At 40.7% G+C, this 22635-nt stretch overlaps 3 protein-coding genes across 5 annotated transcripts; 1 reads left to right on the forward strand and 2 right to left on the reverse strand.

Annotated features, from left to right (window-relative positions):
• ppil3 (peptidylprolyl isomerase (cyclophilin)-like 3) lies at positions 1-2232 on the reverse strand. The gene is made up of 6 exons (XM_029440060.1): positions 2119-2232; positions 1786-1860; positions 1208-1301; positions 1033-1100; positions 793-911; positions 1-653 (listed from the first exon to the last, which is right to left on the reverse strand). Exons 1-6 carry the CDS (start codon positions 2119-2121, stop codon positions 527-529), a joined length of 486 nt encoding a protein of 161 aa, XP_029295920.1. The 5' UTR covers positions 2122-2232; the 3' UTR covers positions 1-526.
• Positions 2233-2960: 728 nt separating this feature from the next.
• On the reverse strand, positions 2961-12140 carry lrrc8ab (leucine rich repeat containing 8 VRAC subunit Ab). Of its 3 annotated transcripts, XM_029439253.1 has the most exons (5): positions 11961-12140; positions 11204-11329; positions 10844-10897; positions 6974-9089; positions 2961-6848 (listed from the first exon to the last, which is right to left on the reverse strand). In XM_029439253.1, exons 4-5 carry the CDS (start codon positions 9080-9082, stop codon positions 6573-6575), a joined length of 2385 nt encoding a protein of 794 aa, XP_029295113.1. In that variant the 5' UTR covers positions 9083-9089; positions 10844-10897; positions 11204-11329; positions 11961-12140; the 3' UTR covers positions 2961-6572. The 3 variants fall into 3 exon arrangements, with proteins under 3 accessions (XP_029295113.1, XP_029295111.1, XP_029295112.1); XM_029439251.1 differs by lacking the exon at positions 10844-10897; XM_029439252.1 differs by lacking the exons at positions 10844-10897; positions 11961-12140 and adding an exon at positions 11710-11824.
• hscb (HscB mitochondrial iron-sulfur cluster cochaperone) lies at positions 11924-17885 on the forward strand. Its single transcript, XM_029439254.1, has 6 exons — positions 11924-12606; positions 12707-12803; positions 15871-15960; positions 16135-16279; positions 17274-17321; positions 17468-17885. The coding sequence occupies exons 1-6, from the start codon at positions 12248-12250 to the stop codon at positions 17560-17562; spliced, it is 834 nt and encodes a 277-aa protein (XP_029295114.1). The 5' UTR covers positions 11924-12247; the 3' UTR covers positions 17563-17885.
• Positions 17886-22635: the final 4750 nt, after the last annotated feature.

Below are 22635 nucleotides of genomic sequence, written 5' to 3' on the forward strand. Positions count from 1 at the left end.
TTAATTATAACGTTTTATTTATCACAAAACATTGACATTATATTTACATAACCCATAAAGAAAAAAGAAGATCAGTATCTGTTTAGCAGTGAAGCACAAAGTCCACCGTGTTTTCTTTTTGGGCTGAATTGTGAATGTGTGAAGAATAACCTACAATTCTTCATAACAACAGCTTTGTCAAACAAAGGGGATGCAAAACCATTTCTTAAAAAATTATATCTAGATAGAAATTAGAGAGAGCATTCCCTTGCATTTTTCTTTGGGAGGCCAAATGTAGCACTACTCTGTGGACAGTGACTAAGGTGTTGACATATTTTAACCACAAGGTACATTTTACCCAAACGCCATTTAAATTCTAGGTCATAACTATTAGACACTGCCGGTATCACAGCTCAGCATTTTACAGTCAGTGTCCTGTTCATTGTTGAGGTCTGGGTACTACACACTGCATCAACAGGCTTATTGAAAATATCAGAGTCCAAATTTGTGTAAAAGGCCTTTTTTGCATGTCTGAAAAGAAAGCTGTCTATCCAGCAAAAGGGTTGGCATTAATGGTCACATCCTTTATCCGGGTTTCAGTCAGTGGTCGGAACGTCTTTTCATTGACAGGCAGTTTCTCCAGTTCATCCAGTGTCTCCAGGCCATCGATAATCCTACACGTTGAAGAGAGTGAGATGTCAGCTGCAATAAAAAATTATATTCTAATCTGCCAAGAAGCTGTCAAAACAATTTTCAGCAATCATTATTCCCATCTCACATAGCACTAATCTATCTGTATAAAAGGTTGCATACTTTCCAAACACTGTGTACTTCATGTCCAGATGTGGCTGTTTGGCATATGTGAAGAAAAACTGGGAGCCATTTGTGTTGGGGCCGTTGTTTGCCATTGAGACCACTCCTCTTACATTATGCTGAAATAAAAGAAAGCAGACGTACAGAACGGTTACAATTTTAAAGACTGACCCCTGATAAGATATGAGGTAAAACTTCTTCCTGATGTAGGCAAGCAACCTAGAATTAGTAGGGACTCACTTTTAGGTGTTCACTGTACTCATCTTCATATTTGCGACCCCATATGCTTGTTCCTCCTTTGCCTGTGCCTGATTGGTTTAAACAAAATACAGGGAAGAAAGAACAATAAGTGAGGAGTGAATTCTGACATGTCAGTCAGTGTGGAAATGCAGAAGATGAAACAACAATCCTGTACCTGTAGGATCTCCAGTTTGAACCATGAAACCTTTAATATTTCGGTGGAAGACACATCCGTTGTAGAACCCACTGCCACACAAAGCAAGGAAGTTCTGTAAATAGTAAGACTTATGTTAGGATATTCCATGACTTTGTTGTGTACATCCCTGTTTAGACCTTTAAAAATTACAGTAGCATTATTATCCCAAAGGGTGCAATACATTTTCTACTAAAATTAACCCAAACATGAACATTGTCTGTAATAACATACCATACAAAAACAAGGAGCATTCAACAGACTGCAAAGACGCAATGTAACTAAGTACATTTACTCAAGTATTGTACTTAAGTACAAATTTGAGGTACATATAATTGAGTATTTCCGTTGTATGTTACTTTATACTTCCGACTTCGATACTTGCTACTTTGCAGAGTGAGATTATTAATACAAAATATAATCAAGTTATAAATCATAATGTATTTGTATGGTATAACCCGCCATGCATCGCCATCTCCCGAAACAGACTTTCGTACTCGTTCTGAAATGAACAGAAACAGCAGCCAAAGAGTCTTTAACTGTAAAGTTAGTTGACTTACCTCACATGTTTTCGGTGCCCGCTCACAAAACAATTCTATTTTAATTTCTCCTAGATCTGTTTGAAGGGTGACAGCCTGTAATAATGACGAAAGAAAACACAATCATTAAGCTTTAACTTTTAGGAGGCAAATATATTCGTACGTTTTTGCTACCTAGCTTAGCCTGTTCGCCAGAATGCAGAAATAAGCACATTCTCATTATATAAGAAGTTTCTGGGCTGGCTCCTAACCAACATATCCCCGTTAAAACACCTTATTAGTGTATAGCTTCCTAAACAGTTTTCTTATGTTTATGTTGACAGATATCTACTGGAAATATTCAATCAAATTTACCATTTCAAACGTTGCGTCTTTGAACAAGTGTGTCGGAGAAACATGTCCGTCTGGGCGCAGTAGCCCAACAATGAATGGTTCCGCAATGAATTTACGGTCATTTAAAACGAACACAGTAGTTATTATTCTACTGTGCCAATCATTGACCTATTTACACGTTATGGAAGTGTGACCTCAGTACAGAGCTGTTAAAGCCCAATGGAAACAGTATTCAAACCAAACCAAAAACAGTGGTTAATGTTACAGTGTATTTTTACTTGTGTATTTATAACAGCCTTTATTTCTTAATTTTATTTTTATTTACTTTTTAACGGCGGGAGGGTGGTGGCAGATGTGTAATGTCATGTCTTTTAAGCTACTGGATGCCTAAATTTTCCTCAGGATCAATAAAGTATCTATCTATCTAGAATCAACACTTGTGATGCTGTTGAGACATGGCCAAATTAACCTGCTATGATGATGCACCTTGACAGAAATTCTGGGCCCTTTTTAGACCCCCAACTTCCCCTTTTCTTTGAAATTTATACCATTTTCCATGAGTCCTCTGCTTGAGTGTTATCAGATTTGTATTGCGTAATTTGAGTAACATACAGGTAAAAAAAACCCTGATATATTTAATGTCTTAAAACTAGATTTTTTTGATACAGGGGCCTTCTTCAAGACAGGGCCTCAACATGAGGTAGTACAGCAGAATACACCTTAAAGTCCTCATGTCAATTGAGTTTGTGCTTTAGCAGTGCATGATCCCAAACACAGGGCGTGCAGTTAACAGATTATTTTCCCAATACCAAAATACAACAGAGAATGGGCATTCACAACATTCAAACCCTTAATCAAAAGAATGAAGTCAATCATGTTCATTTTATTGTAACTCTAGTGGATGGTGTGCAGGAGATGATGGGACACATGCGCAAACAGAATACTCACTGTAACATCATTCATGTCAATACTGATACACTGATGATTTCCTTATTAATTAAAACATCACCTATGATTGGATTAGAGTTGGGAAACATTGAAGAAAAAAGATTTTGTACCCAAAAAATAAAGATTTTAAGAGAAAGACAAAGATGAACATCATGGGGTTAGAAAGTCTCATTGTGCCAACATACATACACAGGGATAACACTTTCACACTTCATCCGTGCTAATCACGACGAAGACCTTTCTGAAACAATACCGCTCAGTTTGTACATGGTCATTGAGGAAAACACAGAAATGTTAAACCAAGTAGTTTCTTTAAAAACACAAACATTTAGTTTTGAACCAGCAGTCAATATTCAATAAACCAAACTAGAAAAAAAATGTATAGAAATGCATATAAAACTAACTTTATAAATAATTGTTTAAATTAATAAAAACACAAGGTGTATTAAAAAAATAGGCAATCAGTACTAGCTGGCTTCCTGAGAAATTTAGTTATATTGTAATAATACCTATCTTATAACTGTAACAATAACTGTCAAAATGTAAAAAAAAAAATTTTGTCCAACACAGAACAGGAATATTAACGGATAAAAAGCTAATCTATTAACTGATACAATTGTACTAGCAACCTACACAGTGTCTCTTTAATGTACTGACCCATTACTTGCAGTGCTCACTGAAACACTTTACATAGAATTAGAATAGTTGATTGTCTTAATCTGTGGTGTATTGCTGAGGTGTTCTGGATGCCATTTAAAATGTTCCAGCTGGGATTGAAGGTAAAAAAAAAATTAAAAAAACTTGAAATACTTATCTAATATCATTTTAATCTCATGGCTGGCAGTCATTCAGTCAATCCTTCCCATACCAAATACATACAAAACATTCAGTTGTATACCATTAGTTGCACTTACCTAAATGTAATTTATGGAGAGCTGCTTAACTTAACTTTTAACTTTACTTAACTTGAAATTCTCACCATCACCTTAGTACAATGAAAAAATTAATGCCCATGCACATTAGAAAACTACATCACTACTAACCTTTACATCGTTTAAATAAAGGCAATATTGCACAATATCGCATAGTTAAACATGTTAATGAAATAAATGTACATAGCTTAAAATATTCCTATGCTTTTCATCCCAGTTATTGTACTGCATATTGCTACTGTCCAAGGTTTCTTTGCAGTTAGGTTTATTAAAACATAAACTGATATTCGTTTGTTCTCGGGGTTAACATAAGAGCCCCTATTGTGTGCTTTGCTGTGTCAGAGCTGTGGTATTGATCTTGAAATCCAGATTTTTAGCTTACTGTGGCAAAACACAAGTGCAGAAAAGTCTTTATCAGCCTAAAAGTATCACACATTTGTCTACAAATGAACACACTTTGAAACCAGAGAAATACACGACAACAATTAGAATGACCCGCCTTGAAAGTATAGAAGACGAAAAATAAATAAATAAAATCAACAGAATATGACACCAAGTCAACATGATAAGAAACTAAGACAACATTTGTACTGCCGGGTGGGTGTACACCTAGGACCGGCTTGCTTTGAGGTGACAAGTCAAACTTTGATCTCATAGATCCAATTTAGTAAAACAAGAGGATAAGATATTACTTTGTCATTTTGATTTTTTTAATATATTATCTAAATTATAATTTCTAGCTTTTTGTCTGTCTTTATCTCCCTGATGAAGATGGGTTTCTATAGGAGGGGAGTGCATTTCTTTTTCTTTTTTTCATCAAGCTTTTTGGATTAAAAGCTCAAATTTAACACGACAATGAAGTTTCAGAAATGACCATTTTGGACTTTATTGCTTTGTTCTTTCACATAAATAGAACTTGGATTCAATTCCATATTCACCTCATCTTAATGTATCCAATATAGCCATTTAAATAGCTTTATATTAAAAGATGGCTGTAATTCTACCCACGGTAAACATCTACACTGAACATTGCACCGTATTTTGATGAATGCAGTTCAGCAAGATTAAACTAACATAATAACTACCCCACCAAGCTAGGAACATCATATTAATCTTACATGGTTATAATAATAATAATAATGAACTGAAATTAATACAAGGCCAGGTGTTCAGAAAACAGATTTGAGGACATGTCTGGTATGTGCAGACGATAACTCTCAACTATCAGGGCGTACAAGCAGACCAGTGCTTACTTCATACCCGCCACAGAAAGAGGTAATAAACTAATCTAGTGTTCCAGGTAAGCATCTGCGTCCGTTTCAAACATAATCACTAATGTTTGGAGGCTCCATTTCAATGTCAATATTGTGTTATCCTGTTTTATTTTCATTTGAAATATTGTGATGCAGACATGACTCATTTCCCCCAGAGTGGTTCATTTTGTTTTGTGCAATTCATTACAAACAAACAATGTGGATGCAGCATGACCATGAAACAGAGTTTGCTCAATTCCCACTGAACAGTATACTGGCAGTAAGAGCTGGGTATCTGCTTGTTGATAAGATGCTCCGCTAATGTGATTGTTTGGGGGGGCGGGGGGGTATATTGTAATGCTAGTCCACTGGGTAGCATTCAGCAGAAGAATTGCTATTCCGAGTGCTTGGTCAAACACACTACAGAAAGAGGCCATCAACCCCTCCACTCTGCCAAACTGGCCCCAGGTAAGAATTGCACTATACCACATGTTGTACTGCTACCAAGACCCTCTCAGGCCGGGGATCTCAGAATCCATAACCTTCCTTGACATAACTCATGATTTATCCGATATAGGATTTTCCGACTAAGCAAATATGAAGAGAAGAAAGGGTATGACCATTAAAGCCATGGAATAGAATCATTCTGACTTAAACTTATAGAATTGCTAACTTTTTGATGTAGTTTGCTTGTAATTAGCATCGTCATTCCCAATATGCAAATATAACATTTGGTAATTTAATCAAATGACTTACTGTAAGTGAAAATCTGCATTATATTTCATTAAGATGAAAATCAGGCCAATAGTTTTTCTGTAATCATGGTGACAAACCGACAAACAAACAGAACCGAAAACAGCGTTCTCTGAGTGCATTCTAGTCGTTAATGTATTCCCTGTTGATCAGACAAGGACCTGATACTTTAGTAATTACCCACGGTAGAAACATAGTTTAAGTTCTTTTTCTGTCTTGAGCAAAGTTGGCCCAAACTTCTCCACCATAACTGAGAAGCATGTAACATGTAAAGCGCACGCTGCTGATCCCGATGGCACTGCTACATAATTGCTAAAAAGCATGATTAATGTGTTACAATATGATAGGCCTGAGAGGTTGTTTGTGAAGGAAGGAAACTCTACCGCACGGTCAAGAATTGAGAGAACAACCAGAAGCTACCAGTATTTTCATTCTGCCCAACTGGCACTGGTTCTCAATACCCAACCTTACTGGCAGTACACTGCAGCAGTACTACTGCCTTCTTCATCAAGCACTCGGGGAGACAATAGGCGTTCCTCCTGTGTCAGGGCCCAGTTGGTCAGTATCCGTTTTATCTCACAGCCACAGTTTAAGCCTGTTCTTTGTCAATTTTCCATAACTGTTCCTTGACCTCCGTGGGCAGGGTGTTGAAGAGGTCCTCCTCCACTACGAGGCCGGTTCTCTTTAGCTGTCGGCACTCGCCCAGCTCCACGGGCAGACACTCCAGGCGGTTTCCTCGCAGCTCGAGCTGTGTCAGCCCGGTCAGCTCTCCAAACCGCGACGGCAAAGACTGCAGGCAATTGTTCCCCAAGTTCAAAGTGCGAAGCTTCTTGCACTGGAACAGCTCATTAGGCAGACTCTCAATCTTCATTTCAAAGTGGGGAGGGGGGTGTGATGGAAGAGAAACGGAGATATTAGAATTTGCAAGTTAAACTTTTTTCAGCAGCAAACTAATTGTTACAAACAAACCATAAAAAGGTGTGTACTCACCCTGTTGGCTGTCACTGCCAGGTACTGGAGATTCTGGAGGAAGCCAATGTCTGTAGGGATATAGGTGAGGTTGTTATGGCTCAGGTCCAGGAAGCGCAGCTTGCGGCAATAAAACAACTGGCTGGGCATCTTCTCGATCTTGTTTCTGTTCAGGTAGAGTTTCTCCAGGTTTGTCAGTGTGCCAATCTGGATGGGAATATAGGCAATCTGGTTGTACCAGAGTTTAAGGCAGACCAGCCGGTGAAGGTGCTGGAAGCTGATGATCTCCTCGATGGTCTTCAGGTTGTTGTCCTTCAGATCAATCTCCTGCAAGTTGTGCAAGCTGAAGATGGAGTGCGGTATGCGTTCGAGATCACAGCGAATGAGCTCCAGCTCGGTCAGGTTCACCATCTTCTTCAGGCTGTTGAGCACCATCAGCTTGGTGCCTTCATTATTGACGGAAAGCTTCTGGAGGTGCATGCCCACGTCGGTCACCACCTGAGGTAGCTTGGTGAGATTGCTCTTCAGACGAAGAACTTTGAGCCTCTTGAGCTCCCGGAGCCCGTCGATGACAATGTAACGGTTGTTCTCCGCACTGAGATTCCCTGTCAGATGAAGCTCGCTAAGATTCTTCAGACTGTAGATCCATAAGGGAATCTCTTTGATGTCAGTGAACTTGATATGCAGGGACTTCAAGTTCTCACGCAAAAAAGCCAATGCGGGAGCTTCGATTTTGGCTGGTGTGTGGTAAAGCCACATCTCTCGCAGGTTGACCAGCTGCGCGATGATCGGCGGGATGGTGACATCGGGGATAAGCTCCAGTTTAAGAACCTCCAGCTCCATCAGGTCAAATACGGTGTCTGGAATGCCACTCAGCATGAAAAGGTGCAACTCCAACTTCTCCTGGGAGTTCTTGGTAATCCTCTGCCGGAGCTTGTCCAGTGTCCACTCATTGTTGAGGTTGAGTTGCCTCAGCTTATTCTCGCTTACTTCCGAGAGGAACACAGCGAAGCGTTTCGAGTAAAGAGGGTCATACTGATCTATCATGTGCATCATGAATGCAAAGTCATTCTTCACATCCGGTATGTCACTGTAACTGCTCTCTTCCCGTATGGACTCAAAGGAGTACTTCTTTAGCGAACGCCGAAGCATCCAGCAAAGTGTGTACATGCAGATCAAACCATACACTACTACTAAGCTAATGTAGAAACAGGCTAAGATTTTAAAAAGTGTAGCCAAAGGGTGAGCACAACGGTACACGCTGTAACCCGTCAGGCTCTCTATATTTACTGAACAGTCAACACTGAATTTAATATCATGCACATAATACCCTGTATAGCAGATTATAAAAATAAACTTGATGACTTTGATGATAGTTTGACGAATGTACAGTCTGTACACGATGTCTCCTTCTTCGACGTGTATACGGAACTTCTTGACTTTTTCGAACAGGGCTTTTGCCTGTTCACCCTCTTTCTTGTCCAAAACCCCTGTTTCTGTTCTATCTACAATGCCCTGTTCAAAGCGCGTCTTTGTCCTTTGGAGCATAGGAACACTTGCTTCAACATCCTCACTGATAACGGACTCCTTGTGGTCCATTGAGCCGTTCATCTTCATTGGTTTTGGGTCACTCTCTTCCACCACCGTCTCGGACAGTGCTCTAGTTGTCCATGGGGAGTCGAAGCATTTCAGCAAGATGGATACAAAGTGCTCTAGTTTGGAACTAGTCCGTGGGAACTTAAACCAAAAGTTGCTGCAAGCTAGGAAAATAAGAGTGTGAAGTAATACGAGGTAAGGAAAATACTTGGCAAACCAGTGCAGTCTATTCTCATAGCACACAGCATCCACATAGTTGTACTGGTGGCGGTCCAGATCATACTGGATCCCTTTGGGCTCCAACAATGATGCGGCTAGCGTAGAATTGAAGTTCCTCTTGCAGGTCTGATTGACCACCCATTTGCAGGGAAGGCAGATCATCTTGTCCTGGGTGACCTGCAGTGTCCCCCCAAACACCGAAATCATAAGCATAACAATGGAGATGTAGTCGGTGAACACATCCCACCATGGTTTCAGGATGCGGTATGCCGGCTGTGTGTCCACAAAGTACCGCAGCTCAGTGATGGGGATCATGGTTTGTCTGGGGAGGAAGATACAAAAAGAGTTGATGACATATTCATAGCCGACTACACTGAATTATATAGCCTTGACAAATAACAGAATACTACTTTCAAAGGTTTTTCCTTTAAGATTATTTTTGGGTTTTTTTCCATTTATTATTCAGTACAGCTGAAAATAGACGGGAAACGGGGAGAGTGAGGGGACGACATCTAGGAAAGAGCCACGAGTCGGAGTCAAACCCGGGCCGCTGTGTTAAGGACTCAGCCTTAGTACATAGATCGCCTGCTCGAAATTAAAAAGAAAAAGCTCCTTCCCCCTAATGCCTGAACAGCCTTCACCTGGACCACAACACAATACCGAGCCCAAAAATCAATACTACAATCCTAACTAACAAGGTTATACATCAGAACATTTCAGACGGCTAATTTAAAAGCTGCCAGGATTAATGAAAGAGAGATTCACACTTGTTGTGACAAAGAATTGCCTGATTGACTTTACTCAGTGGGTTAATGTTATTGATTTAACTTTTGTTAAACAGACAGACACAATTAATCTTGCTCTCAAATGGGGTGTCATACTGGACATAGCATTTCAAATGTTGTGGTCAAATGTCAAACCAGCCATCGATAAAACAAGTCAATTTCTCTGCATTTGAATTTAGTACCTACAAGATTTAGGTGAAGAATTAATGAAGAACAATAATACAAATACCACACAGGCATGTTGACTTGAATGTATATGCAAACTATACATTAAATAAATTAGTCAATTAACAGAACAATCATTTTATATCGGCTTACTGAAGAAAAATCAATGCGCCTGAATTTAATTGGGAAGGCACCCTAATTAGCATGGATGCATTGAGCACACTTTCTTTTCTAGGGCTGGTTATGAAACCTAAAGTATGTGCTTCAAACTGTATAAAGTACTCTGATAACTAAGCAGTAACTAAACCCCAGAGCGATGAGAGAGGCAACACTGGAAATTCAACAACATTGTTTCACAATAACAACAGTAATAAAATAACGGTAACATAGATCAGTCATTACTGGCCAATATCCTACATGTCAACAAGGGTGCCGATACTGATCCAGGGTATTGCATAGATGCATGACTAACTAGGGATAGAAGGGGGACAATATAATTATATATTTCTGTGTGGTTATTTTATCGACTAACAATGTTGAATTCATGTTCCAGAAAATGTTTTAATTCCATGATATTCTATCATAATCATGACATTGATAATGTGACACAGTTTCATATAACTCACACCTACACCTGGCACACAGGCAGCAAGACCCATTTAAGTTATTACTCCAAGTTGTTTGCATGAAATATAAAACACATTTATAAAAATAAAAAAAAGATAATGTGTGTGTAAGGATAGATAGAAAGGCTCTCAACGCACTTGAAAAATGGTTCTACTTACAAATCCAAAACGTAAAGCACAATATCTCCATACGTCAACAGTCGAGAGCGATCCACAAATACAACCTTTACGGCTGCTGTACATCAGAGAAAGATAAATCCCTCCAAGCCCTCCTGGTCTTGTGTGAGTGTGACACACCCAGCATGTAAGCTTGAGAAGTCACTCTTCAAAAGATGATGTTCCGTTTTGGCTTGTTTAACCCAAACAACACGACCGCCAGAGAAGCCACCTTGCTCCCCTGCTCTCTATTCTTAGCCATTTCCGTCAATAATACCCAGAGTATTGTCTGTGGGGGCCTTGAGAAGCACCTCCCCTGACCTTCAGGACGAGATCCTGTTTACCTTACTGAAGCTGCTGTCTCCAACCAGTGTCTCTCTGGAATACTCCACCGTCACCTTTAACAACCCCACCGCCCCCAAACACAGACACACACACACACACACACACACACACACACACACACACACACACACACACACACACACAGCAGTTGGCATTCATCAGAGCTTGCACTTTGTTAGGAAACTATAAAAAGGCGAGGATTCAAGACGCCCAGTCTGATCTATGGCCAAATAATCATATTTACACTGGCCCCAGTTCAAGAGAAACTGTAGCACATGTGACTATTCTAGAGCTGTAGCCTGGTGGTATGGGTAGATGGTGTAGCAGCACAACAAGAACACTCAGTAAATACTACTCACCAGTTTGGAGGTGTTATCTGTGCTCCAGTGCCTGATGATGATCCTGGTGGACAAGCCACTCTGCGTGTAACCAAAACGCTTCATGGACCATTGCCACTCTTGTCGCCATGGGGTTGAATAGAAGACCTAAAAAAGACAATGGAAGATGTCAACGTCGTCCCAGCTGTTTTATAACATACTCGGGAGTGACATGCTAAAGCAAAAAGTGTAAAGAAAGTTACATACATGCATATTACAGATCCAAGTTATGTTTAAACAACGATACTTTACAATAAACAGTCTGTGCCTTTATGGACTATTGCTCTTATTAACGACGTGTAATATATATTGTGCCAGAGATGTGTCGTCAGATAGATTTTGTAATGTATATGGGTGTACCGACTATCCATCAGTCACCGCTCCTAACGTTAACATGCGATGTCTTTGTCATCTGGCTAAGTAACGTTAGCTGAGCAAGCACTTCTTAACAAAAAGTTAAAGCTGGGTGATTATTTTGGCAAATATACCTTTAAATAATGTGACACACTGTCTTTGGGAAAGTACACTAGTACCTAACAAAAAGCTACGCATCAGCGCCGACAACCAACAAGAACATTTGTTAGCAAACTAAGCTAGCCTCCTGTTCGCTAGTGAGCTAAACTAGCTACATGTTGACCACCGGCTCTCTCTGTCATCAGAAGTTGACATCCTAGCAAACGCCGTAGTTAATGACAGCGATACATTGCTTACACGTAAATTGCTTTGATTTTCAACTTACTACGTTTGATGTGCAGCGATCAAATCCAAAGCTACTTGTATATCAATAGTTGCTAACAAATTACGTTTGCTGTTGCTAGCAGCTCCGTTTGCTAGCTGTTGTTTTTTCCAGGCAGCACCTCCACCAAGACGACGGATGGCAGTGTGGTGCCTTTAACAAACGTAGAAGAAGAACGCTCTTCCTCTCTTTTTCTGGTAGAGGGTTGTTTTGGTTTTGGCAGCAAGGAGAAGAACTTGGGTTTTGATTAACTGCACAACAGCGCTAAATAGTGTATTTTAAATTTGGAAATGTTGTCATTCAACTCTTTCCGGATTGTGTGCCAATACCGGGCTTTACTGCACCCAAACTGGCTGATGACGAACCGACAGGCTGTTTCTAAAACGGTTACATGTTCAGCACATTGTATGTCGACCAGCTTCCCCACATGGCACAGCAACATGAACCTCAAAGCACCGGGGAAGGAAACAAAGCTAATGTTCTACACTAACACTGTCAGTTCAATTAGGACTTGCTATACAAGTCAAGTCAATCGGAACTGCTGGAATTGCAAACAGCTTCTTGACAAAACACCTGCTTTCTTCTGTATGTCATGCAAAGTAGTCCAGCCCCCAGAAGAAGGGATATCCTTCTTCAGCATCATGGACTGGTGAGTATCTTTTGACATGTATCATTACCTGCTATCTTACTCATGAATATGTAGCCTGTGAGCAAAACATTTCATGTCACCATATGTTAACTCTTTTCAGTGACTACACATTCACACTGGACACGCAAAAGCTGCAGAAAAGATACTTGCAGCTCCAGCGGTCTCTACATCCAGACAACTTCAGCCAGAAATCTGTGGTAGGCAGGGGGATTTGAGGGGAGTCTGAATAGAGATCAGTTTAATAACATGGTTCATGAGTCAGCTGAGGCTGTCCTATCTGTATCTTTATCTGGTATGATACAGGACATTGGGTTTGACCCTTTGTCCCCTTTTTGGCCACTTGATTGTGCATTTGTGTTTTGTTAGCATAGCTCTTTGTAATCTGACCATGGGAATAACCCTGGGAAAGGTTGAAAGATGGGTTTGTTAAAAGACATTGACAAAATGTGGGCCCTCGTAAGGCAGCTTTCCCTATATTTTGCAAGGCAAGCAAGTTCAAGGAGTTTAAACACAAAACAACTGTAAAGATGAAAGCATTGCTTAAAGAAACTAAGGAGGAACACTTGCAATACAATGATGTATTGTGGAAATGAATGAGTGGAGTAAAAACTATATCTTATAATGTATATCAGTAAAAGCACAGGTTTATCTAACGACATTAATGATGGCTCAGTTCCATTTAGTATCCAAGGAGGCGATTACAGCAATTACTTGCACAATATCAGGATCCTGGGTTACTTTACTCTTTATTACTGTTAATAATTACACCTGGGCTTTTCCTGCTATGACATGTCAAGGTGTTTAGTGGGGAAAAGGTCTATTACAGAATACCGTACGTAAAAATATAAAGTGAAGAAAAAGAATCGAGGGTAAATGACCTCCATTTCAATAATAAAGAATAGAGTATGATTACAGTTAAAACACTAAAAATCACAAGCATGAAAGCCAGAAGAAGTGGGACAAATACAGTTTGTGGAACAAATTGAATGGTAAGTTTTAGGTATGTAAAAGTCACTACAAGTCAAGTAAAGGTTAAGTAAGCTAAAGTCATTGGTCTGACAAATGTGGAGACCTTTCTATTCTTCATGTATTTCATAATTCCTGCTAGAGTGGACCTGTGGTATTAACAGCTTAATTCCCTTCAAGGGTTTTTAAGGGAGAAATAATGGCTTGCATGTCTAAAATAAGCTGTGTAGTTGCTAAAATAAAATGTGGGCTGTCAAGGCAGCAACGGGATCAAAAGACCGGAGAGTATGGAGGGCTTTTGTCAATGCCATATGTTCCTTAGGGAATACAAAAGCCCAATTAAGTAAGTAAATTAAAGATGAAATCCAAATTTTGACTTATTTAATCCGAGGAGGAAAACAATCTCAAAACAGAACTAATAACTTTTTCAGTTTTTTGATTAATCCACCAATTATTTTCCTAATAAAATGATTTATCATTTTGTTTATAAAAGGCCAGAAAGTAATGAAAGATTGACATTATAATTTATCAGCACCCAAGGTGACGAATTCCAATTGCTCGCTTTATATGGCCAACAGTCCAAAACACAAACATCCAATTGGCTGTGATGACAAAGAAAAAAATTAAATCTGCGTATTTTCTTTTCACGGTACAAATGAACTGAACTGAAATGTTAAAGGGGCATTCCACTGACTTTCACTTAAAGGTCAGTTACACGTTGTGAGAGTACTATGAAAACATCCTATAACGTCAAGTCGCAGAAAATAATCACGATTATGTCATGGTGATGTCATCGGGGTTATTTCAGATTGGGTTTCAAACTGGGGAGTGCAGTTTGAAGACACGATGATCAGTTAGGATCTAATGAAAGGTGCTATCAAGTTGTATCACAGGAAATGTAGGATGCCGTGTTTTGGGAGCTCGACTCGTACTAGGGACTGAAGGTTGGGTTCTCTCAGCCTCTGCTGCTTAAGTACCCCAATAATTAATTATATAGAATGTCGCCATTCATGGTGATGCTTTATGCTGAAAGACACTTAAGGGAAAAGACAGGAAAGAGGTTTTAATTTGGGTTTGTCTGTATAGGAAATAACTTTTCCCATCGCTTCCTCCTTACTCTTGGTATGTCACTTCTTATAGGCATCTAAGTGTACTTTTCTAACACAAGAATCGTGTGTGGAAAATAGGTTTGATGTATCCTGGGAAATCACATTGAGCCCGAAGCATAGTTAGGCTGATGAGACACGTAAGCCTATATTTTACATGAAAACCTCGACTGGTGCACTTTTTTTAAGTCACAGAAAGAAATGAAACTGGTCCAAATGCATCTGAGCAGTTTGAAGTCAAATGTGTTTATAGGTTATTTAACAAAGTGATAAACGGTTGACGACATTTCATTATCCAGTTTCCCCCTTGTGGATCATTAAAAAGAAATGCCTGGCAGTTTAGAAGAATAAGCATTATGAGTACAAGGAGGAGAGGAGATGTGTTAGCTTTTGCACATATTTTTTTCTGTAGACCCAGGTGCAAAAAGCACAATGCAGACTGTTGTCACGAATGATATGAAAGATTAACTCGTATTCAGCAGAATGTGAGAGAGGAGAGGTAGAGCCTAAATGTTTTCTTCACTCACAACCTGTCCAATATTGTACTGACTCTGTTTTATTTATCAGCACCTCTGGCCATTTTTTCTTAATTAGACATCTTTCAGCCTTCCAGTTGGTCTTCATCATATATCGAAAACTCATTACTTATACAAGGCTACAAGGCAGCCACCTACTGCACTGGATGTTATTACAGAAACGGCTCCACATGATGGGCCCATGGGCCAGAGCTTGAGACTATTGATTTTCACAAGAGCTGACAAACCTGATAACTGCACAATGTACTCAGATCTGCCAACTATTTCCAAGATATTTTCCTCCCTGTCTTGTTTTCCACACGTCTGTCGTGTCAAACACCTGAATCCCTCGAAGGATCCCAAACTGCCCGACTACAAAGCAGTAGCTGGATGTCATACACCTAATTGTCAGTATCACCAAGGATTTGGTGTTTAGAAAATTGACAGTGGTAAAGATTGGGATGACAAGGTGTAAAATATCTCATATGTTATTCCCTTTTGTGACAGTTTGATGTGTGACTCTGGATAATGTGAATGTTTGTTGTTACCGAATGCACGTCATGTTAGTTTAAAATCACAATAAGACAGATTTTCTTTACCTTTTTTATTTTCTTTCTTTTTTTAAATGAATGAATATGGGCCATTCGAAGCAAACTAAACAAAACTCTCTTTTGCAGAAAGAACAGGAGTATTCAGAAAGCTACTCGGCTTTTGTGAACAAAGCATACCAGACTCTGCTTAAGCCTTTGAGTCGAGGTCTTTATATGGTGAGTTTTAAATCCCTGACTTCACTTCTAATGAATAGTTTATTTTCATAACGGCACGCTTTGTCTGTCTGGTTGCCTGTTCTAGAGAAACATCTTCTCCATCTGACAGTCAAAAGTAGGAACACAGATTTAAAGGAGCAGTTGAGTTTGATGATCTCCCATCCTATGTTTCAGCTTGAGCTAGAGGGGATGTGTATAGAAGAGGGCACCGACTCCGGGGCTGATTCCGAGTTTCTAATGGAGCTGATGGAGATCAATGAAGCCCTTGATGAAGCACTGACTGCAGCAGAAGCCAATAAGATCGGACAAGACACAAAGGGTAAATAAATGTGCCTGTTCGATTTATTGAGTAGAAATCTGGTTGAGTCGTTTGAGCTGAGTGTTGGTCATGAATTAGGACGAGGTGGACGACTGCATGTACCTGGTTAATTGGCGCCGACAGATATGTAGCTATTTCAGATTTCCGACTAGTTCCACCTCTCCGGGCCCAGAAAACGTATTGAAATGAAACCATAGAAAAAATGTGTCTGACCTTTTGACTGAACTCCTCACCGGCTGAGACATTCTTTCTTTTATGGATTAAAGTTGTGATCCCTAAGATTTCAGTTGTAATTGATTTGGTGACACCTGTGATTACTATGGTAACAGGAAGTGTGGTTTCATACTACAGCAAGCCCTCCTAGAGCCACTGGTGTATCTATTTAAAGTGGATACGTAGGCGATTTGAATCCACGGCGGGAATGGCCGACTCTGCCGCTAATGATAAAACTACAATACAGAAAGGCATTACAGATTCACTGACTGGCTAATGCAGAAAAATGGTGGCCATAAAGGGGACATATCATGAATTACTCACTTTTGCAATGCTTGTGCCTACCAACCCACAAACTGTGAAATAAGACAACCCAGTCAATTCAGATTTGTCTCTTCCTATGTCACACGTAGGCTCATTAGAATATACCCGCCCACATCCGAATGTCTCCACCCACGGCTTGAGAACGAGGCTGAAAGCATCAGACCAATGAATGAGGCATACGTGCCAGATTTATCTCTGTCTACATGGTCTGTTCAATGTGTGTCCTATTTTGTAAAGAATATTTCATTATATCCATGTGCTACATGGCGCGCACATCAAACTGTGTTAACACTATATGACTCTTTGATTTTTTTCCAATGTGGTTTGTTTAACTTCAAATCAAGCAGTAACTCTCCGAGGCGAGTGTGCTTTTGATCTTCTAGAAATAAAAAGCACCGTATGCGCATTGTCTTGTTAACACGTGCAGAACTGACACTTGTCTCCTCCTCACTTGCAGGGAAACTGTCAGTCTTGACAGAGGAGATAGACGCTGCCCTCCATAAAGGTATTATATGCATTTTCTGTTCCTCCCACTCATTCCTTTGTTTGTCTTGTAATCTATGCTGAAGCGTTCCTTTAAGTCACTGAGTGAGTCACTTATTAAACTTCCTTTTGCGCTCTCTCTCTTTTTTTTCTTTCCTTTTTTATCAGGAGAGCTTCAAGCCGCCAAAGCCCTGCTAGCCCAAATGAAATACTTTGCAAACATTGAAGAGAAAGTGAAGGAAAAACTTTCCGAATTAATGTAATTTCCACCCCAGTTTTTTGTGTCACTTAATTGAATATTTTTAGCTACTTCAATAAGTTTTGTACAGAAACACACACATAATTGTACATTTGTTTTGGGAGAATGTAAATATAATATTCCAGTTGAATAATAAATCTACTTCTAATGCAGAATTCACAACTGAAGTAATGGTGATTTGTACTTAATCTGCTTTTATTTTATTAAAAACTGCACAGCTATGAGGGTGTAATTGGATGCATACAGTTTCTCCCTTGATTTCCACTAATTTCACCAGCCTAATCATATCTACTTGTACCTAATGTATCATTAAATATGACAGAGATATATAATTGCCTCTGATTAAATGTTCTGCTCAGTGTTTATATGATTATGCTGCCTATCAGTTCAGCCTTTTGTCTCACACACAGAAACAGGACTTTCATTCAGTTCCTCAGTGTACCTTTAGGTGGAGACATAACACCTTGACAATTATCATGCAGAGGAGCAGGACATGTTGTACAAACTGGATATGACACCAGAAGGAAGTCCTTTATTGAGGTAGACAACCTATTGAATTATTTATGGTGGCTTCATGTGTAGCATTAATGCTATGATAATTATGAAGACCCCCACTGAATGACGATTCCTCGATGAGCCAAAGATCTATGATCTACGTAAAGTTCCAGCTCATAAATTGATGTGCATTGGCCCTGTCCACCTATGCCTGCAGCACACTGATGGGTGCATCAGAATGTAAATTAATCCGTCTTCTCCCCCATTTAAGCCGTTTGTCAACACCATAGAATCATAATATGTACTTACTTTTCAAATTAGAGCTCCAGTCGCATGAAGGCTTCTGATCCGAGAAACTGATAATGGTGTAATTACACTGAAATAAGGAAGGTGTCACTTAATCTGATGGCAGAAAGTGATCCATCGGATCACATATCATATGAAACATGTCATTTAAGAAACACACTGCATCACAACCGAAACCGTTTTGTATTAGCGGTTTTCTGTGCCCGCACCCAGCAGTGGAATAAGTGCTTAATTACTTAGGTAAAAGTAGCAATACTAAATTGTAAAAATATGCAAAGTCCTTAATTCAAAATCTTACTTAAGTAAAAGTAGAAAAATAGTCCAAATATACTTAACGTACCAAAAGTAAAAGCACTCATTGTGCGTAATGGCCCATTTGAGAATCAAATATATTAAACTATTGGATTATGACTATAAATTCATTAATGTGTAATTTGAAATACTATATATACTGCTGCTGAATATCTTAACCAATAATAATAATAATAATAATTATAAAAGAAAGTACAATATTGGCTTCAAAATGTAATGGCGTAGAAGTATAAAGTAGCATAAAATTAAAACTACAGTACTTGAGTAAATGTACTTTATTACATTCCACCCCTGTCCACACTGTAACACATCCTGACTGGTTGTTTATTAAGTCTAGAACAACAATGTCATGTGTCTGAGGCCGTTTGTTTTTTTTTACTGCGGAGAAGCAGTTTCCGTAATACACATGGATAGACATTGAGCTGAACAGGGCTTCTCCCTCCACAAGGAGACTAACTATTTATTATTCATGTCGTAATCTAAAGGCATCTACGACGCCTTTGAATTAATGAGAAAATGTGATCGATCAAACACTGAGGCCACTGCCGTCTCCCAGAACTCTTTAAAATTGAGTTTGAAAGAGACGAAAGGGGGAAAACTACAGCTGGGCTGTGAAATTGACTTAGATGGGAAAATGAACTCGGTACATGCGACCACCATGCAGCAGTCATGGTGCACTGGAGTAATTCAAACATTCTGTACAGGCCTGCAGGACCCAGTTAACATAATTCCTATTACTTATGTTAGTTATTGCACTAGTTTGACATTTTTGGGAAATTAGCTTATTCATTTTCTCATTGAGAGTTAGATAGGAAGATTGATAACACTCATATGTGCCCACTAAATATTATTGTAATGGAAATAGCTAGCCTGGCTGTGTCCCAAGGTAGCCAAAATTAGCTCACCATTACCTCTACTCTTATATCTCATTTGTTTAATCCATATTAAAACACAAGTGCTAAAACAATGTTAGGCTGACCATGAGTGGTCCAGACCATAAGCAAGGAGGCAGAGGCAGGAGAACAAGCAAATCACAAATGTGGGCATTTATTTACAAGATATATATATATATATATATATATATATATACAGCGTCACAAACCAGCGGTTTGACTGCATTCACACAACGGTTGACTGCATTCATGCCAGTTAGGCTGTACCAAACCCAGGGGTGTTAACTGTTCTGTGTTTCACAACGGTGCGGTAAAGTGACTGTAATACCGCCCCCGCTGCTCCGATTCTCCGGCCAATCTCTCGCTCCATCGTCCCCTCACTCGCGAACAAGACCCCGAGGTACTTGAACTCCTTCACTTGGGGTAATGGCTCATTCCCTACCCGGAGTAGGCAATCCACCGGTTTCCTGCTGAGAGCCATGGCCTCAGATTTTGAGGTGCTGATCCTCATCCCATCCGCTTTACACTCGGCTGCGAACCGATCCAGGGACTGTTGAAGGTCACAGACCGATGATGCCATAAGGACCACATCATCTGCAAACAGCAGCGATGAGATCCTCAGGTCACCAAACTGCACTCCACGACTACGCCTCGATATACTATCCATGAAAATCACGAACAGGATTGGTGATAAAGCGCAGCCCTGGCGGAGGCCAACATTCACTGGAAACGAGTCCGACTTGTGGGCGTACAGGGATTGGATGGCCCTCAAAAGTGACCCCCTCACCCCATACTCCCGCAGCACCTCCCACAGTATCACCCGGGGGACCCGGTCATACGCCTTCTCCAGATCCACAAAACACATGTAGACCGGATGGGCGTACTCCCAGGCCCCCTCCAGGTTCCTTGCGAGAGTAAAGAGTTGGTCCGTTGTTCCACGACCAGGACGGAATCCACATTGTTCCTCTTCAATCAGAGGTTCGACTACCGGCCGAACTCTCCTTTCCAGTACCTTGGAGTAGACTTTACCAGGGAGGCTGAGAAGTGTAAGTAAGGTAAGTGTCTTCCTTAAACTTAATACATGCGTCTGTGCATAATATGAACAACAAGTATATGGTTGTGAGCTACACAAACGTAACGGAGACTGAAGACCAGACGGCTACTGGGATCACCTTCGTTACATTTCCTTTTCCCTCTTCCCTGGAATCACAGTACCTCAACAGATGGGACTCCGGGACAAACAATCGGCTACCAGGAAGGACTTCACCCCTTTTTTCGTGGTTGGTATTGGGTAAGAGGTAATCGCTTTCACCTTACTCAGTTGCACTAACCGCTCAGGAATGCGGTAGCTCCTCTTCCGGCTGGGCACTGCCTCTTTGAGGTATATTTGATGCTGGACAAGATTGGTGAAACCTGGCCTCTCTTGAAACAGCTCTGGGTCCATGAGAGCTTCTATGTCCTCCTGCTGTACAGATGGGAGGTGCGTTACATCCACTGGACATGGCCCTGCTATGCTGGTCGGGAAAAACTGCTCCTCCACCGCCTCCACTTCCACTGGTTGGACAAAAAGGAAACGGGCTCTGGAGGAACCTGGAACTCCTTCAGCAGGTTAAGGTGGAATGTGTGATATTTCATACCCCGATCTGGCATATGGATTGATCTCATAAGGGCCCTGCCATTTTGCCAGCAGCTTGCTTCACTGGAAGGAAGAACCAACAGCACCTTCTGCCCGGGTTGAAACACTCTTTCTCTCGCCTTCTGGTCGTACCATATTTTCTGTGTCTTTTGAGCGGTGGCCATGTTCTCTTTTGCAAGGGCAGCTATCTTCTCCAAACGCTCTCTCATCTTCACCACATATGTCACAATGTTTTCATCTGATGGCTTTGGATCCCCCAGTAGTCTCTCAGAAGATCCAGGGGCCCCCTCACCTGCCGTCCATTAAGCAGTTCAAAAGGTGAGAACCTAGTTGAAGCTTGTGGCACCTACCGATAGGTAAAGAGAAGGTACGGCAACCACTGGTCCCAGTCGGAGCCTGACTGAGACACGAACTTGCGCAGCATGCTCTTTAGAGTTTGATTATAACGCTCTACGAGTCCGTCCGTTTGGGGATGATAAGGGGCCGTTTTTATGCCCTTTACTCCTAGCAGCTGATACACCTGTTGCAATAGTTTGGACAGGAAGTTGGTCCCGCAGTCAGTGAGTATCTCTCTGGCTATTCCTACCCGGGAAAACAACCGGAGTAGGCAACTTGCCACATGCCTGGTTTTAACTGATCTTAGGGGGAAAACCTCAGGGTAGCAGGGGGCGTAGTCGCAGATAACTAGAATGTAGCGATTACCAGAAGCACTTTTCTCTAATGGCCCCACTACATCTATTCCTATCCTCTCAAAAGGGTTTGCAATAATTGGCAAGGGCTGTAACGGGGCTTTGGCTACTCTCTTCCTTGAAGTTACCTGACAGATTTCACAAGTGTTGCAAAACTCGGAAAGTTGTGTGTACATGCTGGTCTGGCCAAGCAAAATAGTTACCAACTCTAGGAACTGTTCTAGAATCAGTTTCTCAGAGATTTCTTTGATGGTAGCCGTCTCCGTTCTTATCCACTTGCAGAACAGGTCCTTCAGACGGACATACAGCTCACGGGGTGTCTCACCTGGGTGGATGTCCAGGGCACAAAATTGTTGCCTATAAGTGTCAGCGGTAATTTCATACTTGGCCAGAATAGCCTGCTTTACCTGGTGATAATCTTCTGCATCTCTTATGTCCATTAGTACATAAGCACTCCGTGCTTTTCCAGTCAATAGGGGAACCAATCTAACAGCCCACTCATCTTGAGCCCAACGGCAGATGTGGGCCATTCTTTCAAAGGTGGTGAGAAACTGTTCGATGTCGTCCGGAGGAGATAGTGGCAACAGTTTAGGGTCGCGATGTAGAGGTGGGTCCCGCTGACGACTGTGTGATCTATGCCTGGACAAGGGCATTTCCTCCGGATCCTCATCATCGACCTTCTCCTCGTCATCCTCCTGCTCCTCCGTCATCTCAGTGACTTGGGCCTGGATTTGACGAAACTGGCC

Source organism: Cottoperca gobio, chromosome 9 (assembly GCF_900634415.1).
Source record: "Cottoperca gobio chromosome 9, fCotGob3.1, whole genome shotgun sequence".
Taxonomy (NCBI): Eukaryota; Metazoa; Chordata; class Actinopteri; order Perciformes; family Bovichtidae; genus Cottoperca; species Cottoperca gobio.

What these genes read in the sequence shown, in the direction of transcription:
- ppil3 (XM_029440060.1), bottom strand. An exon ending in TCAAACTGGAGATCCTACAG is followed by an intron (nt 1,101 to 1,207) that starts GTACAGGATTGT and finishes TAAACCAATCAG; the next exon opens with GCACAGGCAAAGGAGGAACA. An exon ending in AAGTACACAGTGTTTGGAAA is followed by an intron (nt 654 to 792) that starts GTATGCAACCTT and finishes TTCAACGTGTAG; the next exon opens with GATTATCGATGGCCTGGAGA.
- lrrc8ab (XM_029439251.1), bottom strand. Translation starts at nt 9,082, where the DNA reads ATGATCCCCATCACTGAGCTGCGGTACTTTGTGGACACACAGCCGGCA. An exon ending in TGGCAGTGACAGCCAACAGG is followed by an intron (nt 6,849 to 6,973) that starts GTGAGTACACAC and finishes TTTGAAATGAAG; the next exon opens with ATTGAGAGTCTGCCTAATGA.
- hscb (XM_029439254.1), top strand. Translation starts at nt 12,248, where the DNA reads ATGTTGTCATTCAACTCTTTCCGGATTGTGTGCCAATACCGGGCTTTA. An exon ending in TGAGTCGAGGTCTTTATATG is followed by an intron (nt 15,961 to 16,134) that starts GTGAGTTTTAAA and finishes CCTATGTTTCAG; the next exon opens with CTTGAGCTAGAGGGGATGTG. An exon ending in GATCGGACAAGACACAAAGG is followed by an intron (nt 16,280 to 17,273) that starts GTAAATAAATGT and finishes CCTCACTTGCAG; the next exon opens with GGAAACTGTCAGTCTTGACA.